Consider the following 13,180-nt stretch of genomic DNA (forward strand, 5'->3'; position numbering starts at 1 on the left):
AAAACTACTATCTGATATTGCGCAGTATCTATTCTCTTACAAAACTACTATCCAATATTGCGATATGTCTGTTTCCGTGAAAAGCTACATTTTACAAACTACTTACTCTATTGGAATTTCCAATTTACTGTATAACCCCAAATAAAAAAAATAAACACTATATAAAAAAAAATAAGTCAAAATAAAAAATTACATTACAAAAATACAAATTACAAAAAAGTAATTAACAAAATATATAATTTCGTGCTATAGCACGAGGTATCACATAGTATATATATATATAAACGGTGAATTAGGGATTTTAGGATACGTAAAATGTGAAACTGTATAATTCCGACGAGAACCGGGGAAATGAAGGAAAAAAAAAGATGGTTTAGTAATTCTACGGACGGTTTAGTTAGACCATCTCCAGTGTATATCTTTATTTTTTACTCTATTATACAGTAACTCTAAAATAGAGCATGGTTTTTCTCTAATGTGTTACTCTATACTTGACTCTAAAATAGAGATAGTGTAAAAAAATAGAGTTGAGAATAGAGTTACTCTAAATATCGAGCAATCTCATCATTTTCTCTATTTAAGAGTAAATTATAGAGTAGGAGAGCAAATGTTTCTCTATAATAGAGTTTTGACTCTAAAATAGAGTGGGATTGGAGATGCCCTTATCCAATCTCTTAATCGGTTAATTGGTTTTCAAACCACAAAATTATTCGGTAAGCTGAATAAAAACCAAAAATTTATACAGTAAAACCTCTATAAATTAATAATGTTGGGACCAAGACATTTTATTAATCTATATTGATATTAATTTATCTATAAATTAATAATTATTATATTATATTGCAAATTAATAATTATTAATTTATAGGTATATTTTTAATTGTTTAATTTTTAAAAATTTGTGAATTGAGACAATTTTTGCAAATAAGATTAGAATTTTGGATGTTGTAAATTTTATGGTATTGGAATTGAATTTGAAATAATTAAAAAATATTATTGAGAATGAATTACAAATATTATAGACAAATTCACTTATACACATGATATAAATATTCAAATTTATGAATAAGAATATCAATTATCGTATTTTAATAGTCTATCAAAATATCAAAATGTAAATGATGCATATTTAGAAATTGAAAACTTTAAAAAGTTTTTTTTGTTTTATGAAATGTTATAGAATATTTTATATCATTAAACAGTTGTTTTATAGATATGATGTTTAACAGAAACATAATTTACTATATCAGCATACATATATATATATATATATAAAAATATATATATGTAAATTTACATGATTATTAATTTATGATATTATTAGGACCATATTTTACATGGGGATTTCAAAAAAAATATTATCATATTATCTTATCAATTTTTTTTTATTTTTTACACTGTCTCGACTTGGGACTAACAAAATTTATTAATTTATGTTTATTAATTTATAGATATTTTACTGTATAATGTTTAGACTAGTGATTTATTTTCTAGGGAAAATAATTTTATGAATATCAAATCGAAAAGTTTAGAGTTTTCTTCGTAAACTTGTAAAAATAAAATTTCTTGTTTCTGTAAAATTGTAAAAGAAAATTACCTATTTCTGTAAATTTCACATAATTAAACCCTTATATATAGACCCCCTCCCCCCCCTTGTGAGTTTTCTTGATAAATTTTTAGGGTTTTTGTTACCGTCTTCTCCGTTTGCTCTCTTCTTCTTTGATCTGTTGCTCAGAGACGACAATGGCTGCACAGCAGAATCCGTTACCGCAAGGAGGTAACATATTTAGAATATTTCATTTGTTACTATGGTATAAATGACTCGGCCCAGTTAGTGGGTTTTGTATATATAATTCATTTGTTAGGTACGTAAATTTCATTAGTTAGGTGATTACTTTGTTCCTCTATGTACTCGATTCACTCCTGATGATAGAGATATAAATTTTATTAGGGTGTTTTTGTTTATTTTGTTTCCTTCCACATGTTTCAAATGAATATTTATAAATTATACAGATATTTATGTTTATTAATTTATAGATATTTTAGTGTGTAATGTTTAGACTACGAAGCACGGGGACGGCGAAGAAACGGCATGGAAACGTCTCTGGGACGTTTCACACACGGTGGGGACGACAACAGTTTATGGGGACGATAACGATTCTAGTCAAAAACGTTTCTGAAACGTTTCTATTGTAAAATAGGAAATTTAACTTTTTTTCTTCCATTATCCAAAAAAGAAAAGGAAAATTAACCTTTATCTAATTAGGGTTTACAAATATCAATGTTCTATATATCTCACCTTTTTGCATTCTTACTTCATGTTGATGTCGTTCATCGCAAACCCAAAAGTCTCTGTTTTTTTATTTTTGGTGAAGACAAACTTCTCTGTTTAGCTCTGCAAAAGTATGTCTCAACTCTCAAGCTTCTTAATAATTTAATATAATTCAAACCTTTGTTTACGTATTTTTTATACTCGTCTACGTAACTTTTTTATCAACTCGTTTATACGTTACGTAACTTGTTTTTCATAATATTTATATGTAGGTTGATTATGATATGGCTACTCAAGAAAACAGTGTCGATATATTATAGTCATGTTTAATTATTATTTAATATATTATAGTCATGTTTTGTTTCATGAAAATTCTTTATCAGTGACTTTATTTATTTTATTTTTATATTTTATATATTATAAAACTGATATACCCTTACCGTACCCGTACCCCTAAAATTTTATTTTTTCCGTTTTCCGTTCCCGTCCCCGTATCCGTACCCGTCTCCCGTATCAGTACTCGTCTCAGTGCAGCATAGGTTTCATTCATTTAGGTAATATCTCTGTCCCTCTATGTACCCGATTCGCTCCTATTGCCAGAGAGGTAATTGAGGAGTTTTTGCTGCCAACACTCTCGCAACACCACCATTACGTGGTACGGGTTTGATAGAGTTTGGTGAGTTAGGGCAGTTCATTTCGGGTCAGCGTCCATGGGAGCCAACTGCCTATCCATATTTTCATGTGAACCACTTTTGGTTGTTTGTTCGAAGATGGTCGTACGAGTCTAGCAGGGATGTTGGTTCATTTGGGAAGTGGAAAGTTGCAGGAAAGGCTACAGGTATTCACAGTCAAAATGGTCAATTCATCATAGGCTATGTGCAGAAATTTGATTTGGTTAAAGACGGACTCAGAACTGGTTGGTATCAGCATGAATATAGACGTTACTCCAATGCCACTTTTGAAGAGGTTGTTATTAGTCATTTGGTATATGATCCATCAAAACGTCAGCTGGCGCCTGATCCTATTTACCATGGAGGTCCTCAGAATGTTGTTAGTCTCCAACCTGCAGCTCAGAATGTTAATCCCAAGCATCCAGTGATGATCCCTAAGAGAGTGTGATGGTCCCATCATGGAGAGGCCCAACCTGTAGTATCAGGTGCAGTTTTTGTGATTCCTCAAAATAAAAAAAATGAATATTTTTAAAACATTGTGTCCTTTTCTTTTACCCTGAACGTGGATTGATTTTAATATATTTTGGTGACATGTGGACAAAACAAAACAAAGAAAAATTATTATCGTCGACATTTTGAGATGGAGAGAGATAGACAGTGTTAACAATAGCAAAGTACGGTGTCTCCCACCGCTAGTAAAAGGATTTCACGCACGTGCCACCCAAAAACTAAATAATGATGATAATCTTAATAAGTTAGTAATAAAACTACAACGTTAAGAAAAAAAACTAATAATAATATGCTAAAAGAGATAAATAAATACTAAATAGTAGAGGTAGTACTAAAGTAACATATGAGTTCATTTTTCTTTTGTTAAATTGTAACATATTTTGTTAGTTTCGTAAAAAATAGCTTACAAACTGAAATATTTTGTTCAGCAGAATAGAATGGAAAGCAATATTTTGTCACATGTAGTAGCAATGATGTATATGAACGAAAGCAACATTTTTCAACGCTTGTCGAATTCACATATAAAGTCCGTACGCCAAGCAATAATATATCATGGGCGGCTAGATTACGACCTGAGACCTTTTTGACCACCGTGATGGTCCATACGGATTGCGCCACGCTGTGGTAGTTAGTGGCGGTGGTGTAACATTATTCAGCAACATGACGCAACCAGTGCTGGCTTGAGTGGGGACAAACAGTGCGACCGTCCCGGTTCAAAGATAGAAGAGGCAAATAACTTTTTTTTTTCTATTTAAAAAAATTTATAAGATAAAAGGAACACAAAAATAATAATAATGCAACGGCACAAAAATAATAATGCGAGATAAAGGGGTATAAAACAATATGTAAGATAAAAGAGACAAAAACAAAATTTATAAAACAAAATAATATATTAAAGTATATTTTAAGGATTTATTTTGATGAGTCAATAACTAAAAAGATATTTTATCTTCCACAATTATTTCAACCGACTCCAACAACAGAACGAAAATAAATTTATGTAATCTTGTTAAGTGTTTATATATTATCAAAATGAAATCCATATTTTTTAATATATAACAGAGGTTTAAAAAAAAATTGGCCTTCTATTAAAAAAAAATTTGACTAGGAACCCTAAAAACCTTGAGCCGGCACTGGATGCAACCATTTCTTACTTTCTTTATCATTATTGTAGCCTTGTAGGAACTCGACACACGAGGAATTTTAAGTTATGACACAGCAAAGCATCTTCTACTGGTCTGAATTTAGTAAATAATCTTCTATATGTTAAAAGAGAAGCATTCTCGAGAAAAAGCTGACATGTCGTTGTCAGAGACCTCCGTATCCAATTTATTATTCCATAAAATTACATAAAACTGCAATTGCTATATATATATATATATATCTTTTGTCAACTGTCACTGTTATTCAATTTATCTATATACACAATATTTTGCTCCTATAAATTTTAAAATTGGTAAATATTATTCAAAAATTAATAAATATTACCCCCTACATATTATCAAAGTTAAATTAATTTCATTATGTATTGTAATTATATTATGAGATGTAAAAAATATGTATATATTTAAAATCATATTTGCAGAAATATAAACAATCTTATCTTTCTAATAATTTTATAAAACACTAATGGTGAAACAATCGAAGATCATTTGAAACTGGCTAAATGTTTATTCTTTTGCTAAAAACTAAAACTATATTTGCCCAAAAGAACATATGATCACCAATTGAAATGATTGGATAACTATGTAGTTAAACATTATCTATAAATATGTAGTTATATTGTTTTTACAGAAATTTTAAAATTTAGAAAATTCAGTCCAATAAAAATGAAAACAAGTAATAATATTATACCAATAGCTGAGATATATAGGGATCTAATGACCAATTATATAAGGGATCTAATGACCAATTATAGTCTTCCCCCTCATGAAAAATTTTGTAATTTTATTTCTCCATCAATTACATGCACATATATTACTTTAAAAAATTAATAATATCCAAATTAATAGAATTCTCCTTAATAAAGTACCTTATGGTATCCCCTATATAAAATACTTTATATCCCATTTTATTATTTACCCTTCTCTTACTATATTATTTAAATTAAATTGTTATTAGTATAACTAAGGAATATTTCATTCAATAATTGAAGGAAATCTATACTATTAATTGGGCAATACACTTAAGGATTTTTTAAAAAATCATATCAAATATCCATGTTGCCAAAATGACTCAATTTACATATTAAGAAATAAAAAAAAAATTAAACAACAAATTTATTATATTTTAGGAAATCGTTCAAATTAGTTACATAATAATTAGGTTATGAGAATTTTGTGTGGGTATATTCATGTATGACAAAATACGAGACGAGAATTTTGGAGAACAAGAATTCAAGAAGAACATATGCGGACATACTATTTACTCATGTGAATTACGAGGAATGGAGTTTTTCGGGTAAAAAAAAAATAAACGTCGCAATTAGACATATTAGACGAGTTTGATCACTTGACAATTATATTTTTTTTTAAATTATGTAAAAATAACTCTGCATGTACGTGCGTGTCCGAACCTAGTTTTCATTAAATCATCATATTTTGGTGTATCTAGAAGGGTTTCTCCACACCTTCATTATGAAATACTAGGATCGGATCTGTGCTACAGCACGGGAGAATATTCGTCGTTATATAATCGGTTATTATAGATTGAATTATCGTATAATATAATTTGATTTAAAATTTATAAGATCATAATAGGGAATCATAATGTGTGAGATAAATTTGGGTAAAGAATAAAAAAATCATTTTGACATATTTAGTAGTAGAAATATAAATATACATATATAAATATACATATAAATAATAACAATTATAAATATTACTGGCTGTGTAACATATAGATAAAAAGTATAAATTTGGAGGTACTGATTTTGTGAGTTAAATTAATTGTATTTTTATTTAAATAATTGATTTACAAATTTATATCATTAACCAAATGAGTTATATAATTTTGATTATATTCAAAAACCCAAAAAAAAGAAATGTGTATCTTACTGGGCTTAAATGGGCCGGGTCATAAAATAATTCAATTTCGGAAATTGTAAATGGAAGATGAATAGATTATGTGTTTATTATTTTTTTTCTCAAAGAAATCGAAACCATTCACTCTTTTCTTCGATCTCGAAAGAGGTATTTTGAAAAAAAAATCCGAAACGTCATACAATGATCAAATCTCCCTAAACCCCCAAATCTTGTTCGATGATTGAAGGAAGAAAGGTCTACATCAAATAGATTCACTGATCAATAAATTGCAAATTGAGCTTTCGATGTATTCTTCCCTACGACCTCCGCGCCAATTCGATTAATAGGGTAAGCTGTTATGATTACGTGAATCATCCTTTGATAAGACAGTTAATTCAATTGCTCCCCATATCGAATTAAACAGTATCGAGATTGAAATAATTTTTCTGTGTTTGAATTTAGTAATTGTTCCTCTATATTGACGTTTTCTGAATTTTGATCTGTATTTTTATTTATGATATTGCAGGGATCATTAAACGATTATAAGCTGTTAGAAGAGGATGATTCTTCTGGAAAAGAAGGAACTACAAAGAAGACTTGATTATATATGTAAGCTTTGAATTCTTCTTCGTCAATTTTTTTGTCTCAACTCCGCTAAAGTTTTTAACTTTTTATGTTGTTGTGTGTTGTATATATGAGAGCACTTCTCAGGTATCCCGAATGAGCCATTTACCAAACTGACAATGAGCTAAAGTACTTGAATCCTTCTAAAGTTGGTTAGTGTTTTCTTCACCTATTTACGATTCATATTATGTACTTGAAATTTTTGATTAGCTTATTTATTTTAAAAACAAATTTATTGAAAAATCATTCAAATGTTATTAATATATAATTCATGGTAGTTGGTAGATAAAAAAACTTGAAATTGAAAACATGAATAAGCAACAAAGCTATAAAAGATTTTTAAAAAATCTTCAAACATATGAAGAATTCATTCTTCTATTAACCCTCTAGCCAAACACGCATCCTTGTAAGAGTCATAGACAACACCGTCAAACATCCTCAAATCTTCATCACATCTTGAACCTTTAAGAAAACGGAAAAGAAGTTGCAAAGGAACATGATCATCAAACTTACTTAGAATATAAGATGTCCTACGATTAGATATTCTCCTCCATCTTCTTATCCAACATTTTTCGTCTTGATTCAAAGTAAAGAACTGAGGTATATCCTATAAAGTAAGTTCTCTTGCTTCAGCTGAATATTGGTTAAGATTAAACCAAGCTAAAAGTTGTGGATCTTGGAAGTCTTTCAATTTTTGGCTAGTCGCCATAAGGGAGAAGGGATATTGTAAAATATGGTAGAAGAAGAAAGGCTATATGTTAGTGATGCCTTTTGTTCCTTTCATTTGTTTGGGTTTATATAAGCTTGGCACGTAGGGTTTTTGTTATTATATATTTTTGATGATTAAAACTAATAAAACACAGTTAATAATTGATACGAAGAATATTCTACTAAATATTATTATACCAAATCTCGAAGTTTTAGAGATTCTTAACATCCAAATATGCAAAGTAGTTGTTATATACTACAAATTTAAGAAACAAAACTAAAATAATAATTTAATCTCCTTAGTTAATAGAGTACTGGTTGTAGATCGTCTCCTCAATAGCTGTGAACTGCAAGTAAAAAGCAATACAATGGTCAATACACACGAAAATGGGCTAACCAAAATAAATAATAACAATCTAATTGCAATGTAAACTACCTTTAGCTTTCTAAATTCTGGAAAACTTCTTTGAACACGACATTCATTGTTTGACTTTGAATCAAACCTTCCTTATCAACTATCAAAACTTTCAACCCTTTCTTAGACGTGACTCTAGACAAAGCTACATACAGCTGCCCATGTGAGAAGACCGGTCGTGGGAGAAAAAGACCAACTTATTTCAGTGATTGACCCTGACTCTTATTAATTGTCATCGCAAAAGAAAGGGCAATAGGAAACTGCCTCCGACGGATATTGAATGGTAGCTTTGTATCTGATGGTTTAATGAAAATTTGAGGAATCAAAACCAAGTCCCCAGCTCTGTCCCCTGTAATAACCGTACCTTCTAACACGTTGTCGGCCATTTGAGTTATCTGAAGCCGTGTTCCATTACATAAACCACCTTTAGGGTCTAAATTCTTCAACAACATCACTGGAGCACCAATCTTTAGTCTTAAAATGTGCACCGGTAATCCAGAGATTTTAATAGAGTTTAAGAAATCCGGTGTGAAAATGGAGTTGTCTGCTGACTCTAAATCCGTAGGATCAATACTGTTACTACTTAGATAATTTTTTTCTTCACCTGCAAATGTTATTCTACTTTGATTATTAATTTGATCTCATCTACGTATTTAACTTAAAAAAACAGGAAATTTAATCTTTCTGAAAATATGGAGTGATATAAACTTCAGAGAATAACGTACCTGATAACTTATCAAGCATGCTTTGATTTATTATGTTAACATCCTCATTCGTGGGGACTAAGATTGCTCTCTCTTGGAAAAACTCCGGATCTTTCTTCTCTTGCAACAATTCCACTTCGCCATAAATTTCCCTACTAATAGCTTCGATTGGATCATCAACATTTGTAATTAAAAATTTTGGAGGAATGTCTATCAGAGCCTCTCCATCATTAGGCTCTGAGATTTTACCATCACCCACGTCTAGGATCCATTTAGAAAACTCTGCAATCTCTTTAGCTTCATCAGTAGTTATATTGTTGCTAAGTAGACGCATATTCTTTATCAGCTTGAGCAATTTGCAATGTTCCCATAGGTAAGATGCATTTAGTGCGGACAAAACTATTTCAGCTCTCCCTGCTCCATTAATTACTGGTAATACCTGCCTAAAATCCCCTCCGAAAACAACAACTTTACCACCAAAAGGCTTATTTTGAAACTTCCCAGCACAGTCATTTAAGCTGCGGTCCAAATTTTTGAAACAATACTTACTCATCATTGGAGCTTCGTCCCATATGATTAGAGAAGCCTCAATCATTAGTTTAGCTATATCAGAATTAGGTTTCATAGTACATGATGTATTATCATCAGGAGTTATAGGAATGCCAAACCTTGAGTGAGCAGTCCTACCACCAGGAAGCAAAAGAGAAGCAATCCCGCTAGAAGCCGTATTAAGAACTATCATCCCACGATATCTAACTGCCGCGGACAAAGTTTTCCATATGAATGTTTTGCCTGTACCACCAAAACCATATACAAAGAATACTCCACCTTTATCATTCAGTAAGAATAATTTTTAATCAAGTTATGATCTTCTCATAATGGTTAGCATAAATCTAGGAGTTCGGATATTTTATTGGTCATATATAGAAGGGTTTAAATAGGTTGTGATATCTCTTTCGCAAGGTCAATCGTTTTTTTAACTTAAATTAAATGTCAATATATGCTTTATAATCCTTTATAGAATAGTATGGTTTAAAATTATAGCTAATATTTTTTTAATCTGGTTTGTAATTTTTTGAAGGTATTAGTGTGTGAAGGTTCTCTGTGCTTTATCTCGTCAACAAGGTAACTCACTAATCTCTATACTTCAAATTTTTCGTTGATAAATTTTATATACTATGTATATACGTTTTAAGATTGCAATTTACAATAATAAATTAAATAATAAATAATTAAAATTTGTTAGTCCGTATATACCATTAGTATAGATGTATCAAATCAAGAAGCTTTCTTTATTTCATATAGCATAAGAATTTAAGAAACAATCCGAGAACAAAGCAAATCCAAAATCCAAAATAACAAATACTGAAGTTCAAAAGAAATAATAGGTAAAAACCAAGAAATAGTCCTATAAAGCTTTCGTGAACACAACAATAAAAGTTTCTTCTAGCCACTGCCTACATCTGCATTTTCAAGAGCACCTTTGATAGACCCAATACACCTCTTCTTCGTAGAGGAGGAATGATCAGAACTATCACCAGAAACATTATCTTTCCTTTTGGAAGATGGAGTAGTGGTAGGTGTAGATAATGAATCAATTTGTTCATCACTGTTGGTTAGCAATATCGTTTCCTAACATAATATGTTAACTTAAATGTAAATACACTTCGAAACTAATATCCAGTAGAAATTAAAAGCACTGTATAATTTATGATACCTGATCCAAACTCACAATAGTTGATAAATCATCAGCACCTTGAGGGCTCGATGGAGTCATCTTTCTCCGAATCAAGACCAACATATGCATGAGCAACCTTGTAAACATCACTTCCGTCTTTGATGTTAGCTTTCGCAATATTCACTACAAATTGGAAAGTCTTGCCAACCAAATCCTTCAATCCTTGAGGAATTTTTGTTGGGTCTTGGATCTTCATATGAAAGAAAAGAATTAGATTGTATAATTTGGTTCTGTATAGCTAAGTACAAAGATTGATATAATTTACCTCATCTAAATGTCCTTCTAGTAACTGAAGAGAAGATTGGTGGATTAGCATTTTAGCTTCTTTCTCAAACAGCACACACTTGATCTGAGCAGTTGAATCCATTACACACACAATCAACCTAAACCTATAAGACAGAATTTGTCCCAAGATGGATTAGTTTCACGAAAATTGTAAAAGATGTAAATAAATTGCAATGTGTTTACCTTGGTTCAACTTTAGTAATATTTTCAGTGCAACCAGCGCACCAAAACAATGCTTTTTGTCTTTTCTAACAACCTCATTCTCAACTTTTGGGACCTTGTACACTGTCGCATTACACTTAAGACAGACAAAATAATACCACGCAAACTCGGTGTCGATTGCATAGATTGAGCAGAAAATTCTAAATTTTCCTTCCTACAAAATGCATATGCATTTAGAAACTTAAGGAATGTAGTGGTTAATTATAATTAAATAATATAATTTTGAATTAACTATGGACCTCATTGTAGTCATTGATTTCGGCGATTGTCTTTTTCTCGAAGTGTCTAGAGATCTCAGCCTTCCGCTGAACTGCTTGCACCTCCATAGGAACAGCTTGTTTGATTGTCAAGGCAAGACCATCTTCCGGAAGGCTGATAATCAAAATAAACTGATTAAAAGCATGAAATAACTGATATACTAATAGTAGTTTATGTGGTTTCAATTGGAAGATGTTGATTACTTACTTTTCACGAAACTGAACAATTTCAGGCAAGTCCGGATTAATTGCCAGTAATGACATATCATAAGCGTTGGACATGATCTTTGCCCTAAGTTTGAAATTATGTAAGGTAGTGAATAAAATATTATATTAAATGAATGGAAAACATGTGAAAACTATTTACCTTTGAAAGAATTGATCTTAGCAAAGCGCAGAAGACAAATCACCATATTCTGTATATTATTTGCGCAAGCTGCTAAGATTCTGTCAGCAAGAATACCCCAAAGTGTACATGACAGACGCTCATCGCTACATATAGTAGAGTAAAGTTTTAAATGAGGAACAACTAATAGTATTACACGTTATAGATTAGTAGCAATTAAAATTACCGTGTGTCCCTGAGTTCAAGGCCAACTTTTTGTTTGTCCTTGTTGTCGAGTTGGTAGATCTTCAGTTCGCTGACATTGACAACTTGACCAATTATATATGTAGAATTGCAATGTTCATAAAAATAGTGTATGATACTCAATCCATAAATTAATATTTAAATAAGAAACAGACTTACCAACTAAAATGTTCTCATTCAAACCATTTTCGCCACTAACGTCTCTAAAATTGACCAGTTTCAGGAATATGTCATTAGTCAACGACGGACATGGAACGATGGAGGTCGTGTTGATCAGAGTCATACGATAAACATGGTCTGTAACTCTGAATTTTCACACTGATTTAGTCAATGAGAAAGTATCAATGATTACCCAGTTTCCACTGTTAATCATTTTCTGGAATTTTCCCCATTGTGGTTTCTTGAGCGTTGCATGAATGAGGGTACCCTTGTTTATAAAAAAGAGTAAACAGTAGAAAACTTACTAACATCAAAATATTTTTCAATGAAATGAAATGCAGGGAAGTTCAGAAATGTTATGGAAATATCAGCTAAGACCATTTCTATAGTCTCTCCGGTAAAGGCGGTGTATTGCTTCCAAGAATGAACAATTTTAACTTGAATTCTCTAGCCTGTTTTGAATGATTTGATTGTTCGTAAATCTGTGATAGGACAAACATCTTCTGCAGCCACTGGAGAAGCTTTGGTAGAAGAGAGAGGAATGAAGCTATGGTGAATCGACCTTTGAATAATATAGTTATATTTATAGGAAGAATGAACTAATGAACATTTTAGGGTATATTCTCGGAATAATCTCCAAATATATATTTACCATAAACATAGACGTAGTGATATTGTTCATGATTTCTATCTTTTTTTGTTAGATTGTAGAGATTGTACAGGGTAATGATTGGCTGATTGTTTGTGAAATATTTTAGTATATTGATGAGATTGATATTGTTATAGCTGTGATTATTGAGTGATATTGTGTTTTCCAAATTTGAAACCGAGATAGGTATCTCTTTACTATATTGATAGGTATCTCTTTAGATAGGTATCCAAATTTGTTATCTCTTTAATATATTGATGCGGTTGTATAGCGAGATTTCAGGATTAGAATTTGTCATAGACAGGTAAATTGTTCAGTTAAAATCTTGTTAGTATATTCATGAGATTTCTCCTC

At 30.8% G+C, this 13,180-nt stretch overlaps 1 protein-coding gene and 1 long non-coding RNA gene across 3 annotated transcripts; one reads left to right on the plus strand and one right to left on the minus strand.

Moving 5' to 3' along the window:
* Window positions 1-6,561: 6,561 nt before the first annotated feature.
* LOC147946986 (uncharacterized) lies at window positions 6,562-12,962 on the plus strand. 2 transcript variants are annotated; one of them, XR_015593265.1, is made up of 7 exons: window positions 6,562-6,824; window positions 7,003-7,085; window positions 7,188-7,252; window positions 10,009-10,052; window positions 12,236-12,313; window positions 12,519-12,574; window positions 12,669-12,962. It is a non-coding gene; the product is annotated as an uncharacterized LOC147946986 (long non-coding RNA). The 2 variants fall into 2 exon arrangements; XR_015593266.1 differs by having other exon boundaries at window positions 6,590-6,824; window positions 7,176-7,252.
* Window positions 7,468-9,771, minus strand: LOC147946987 (uncharacterized; the record flags this gene model as incomplete). The annotated part of the gene is made up of 3 exons (XM_087496627.1): window positions 7,468-7,562; window positions 8,588-8,827; window positions 8,949-9,771. Coding segments are annotated over 3 exons (1,158 nt in total), but the record flags the coding sequence as incomplete, so codon positions are not given.
* Window positions 12,963-13,180: the final 218 nt, after the last annotated feature.

This window comes from Camelina sativa, chromosome 3, assembly GCF_030686135.1.
Source record: "Camelina sativa cultivar CO46 ecotype springtype chromosome 3, ASM3068613v1".
NCBI classification, from domain to species: domain Eukaryota; kingdom Viridiplantae; phylum Streptophyta; class Magnoliopsida; order Brassicales; family Brassicaceae; genus Camelina; species Camelina sativa.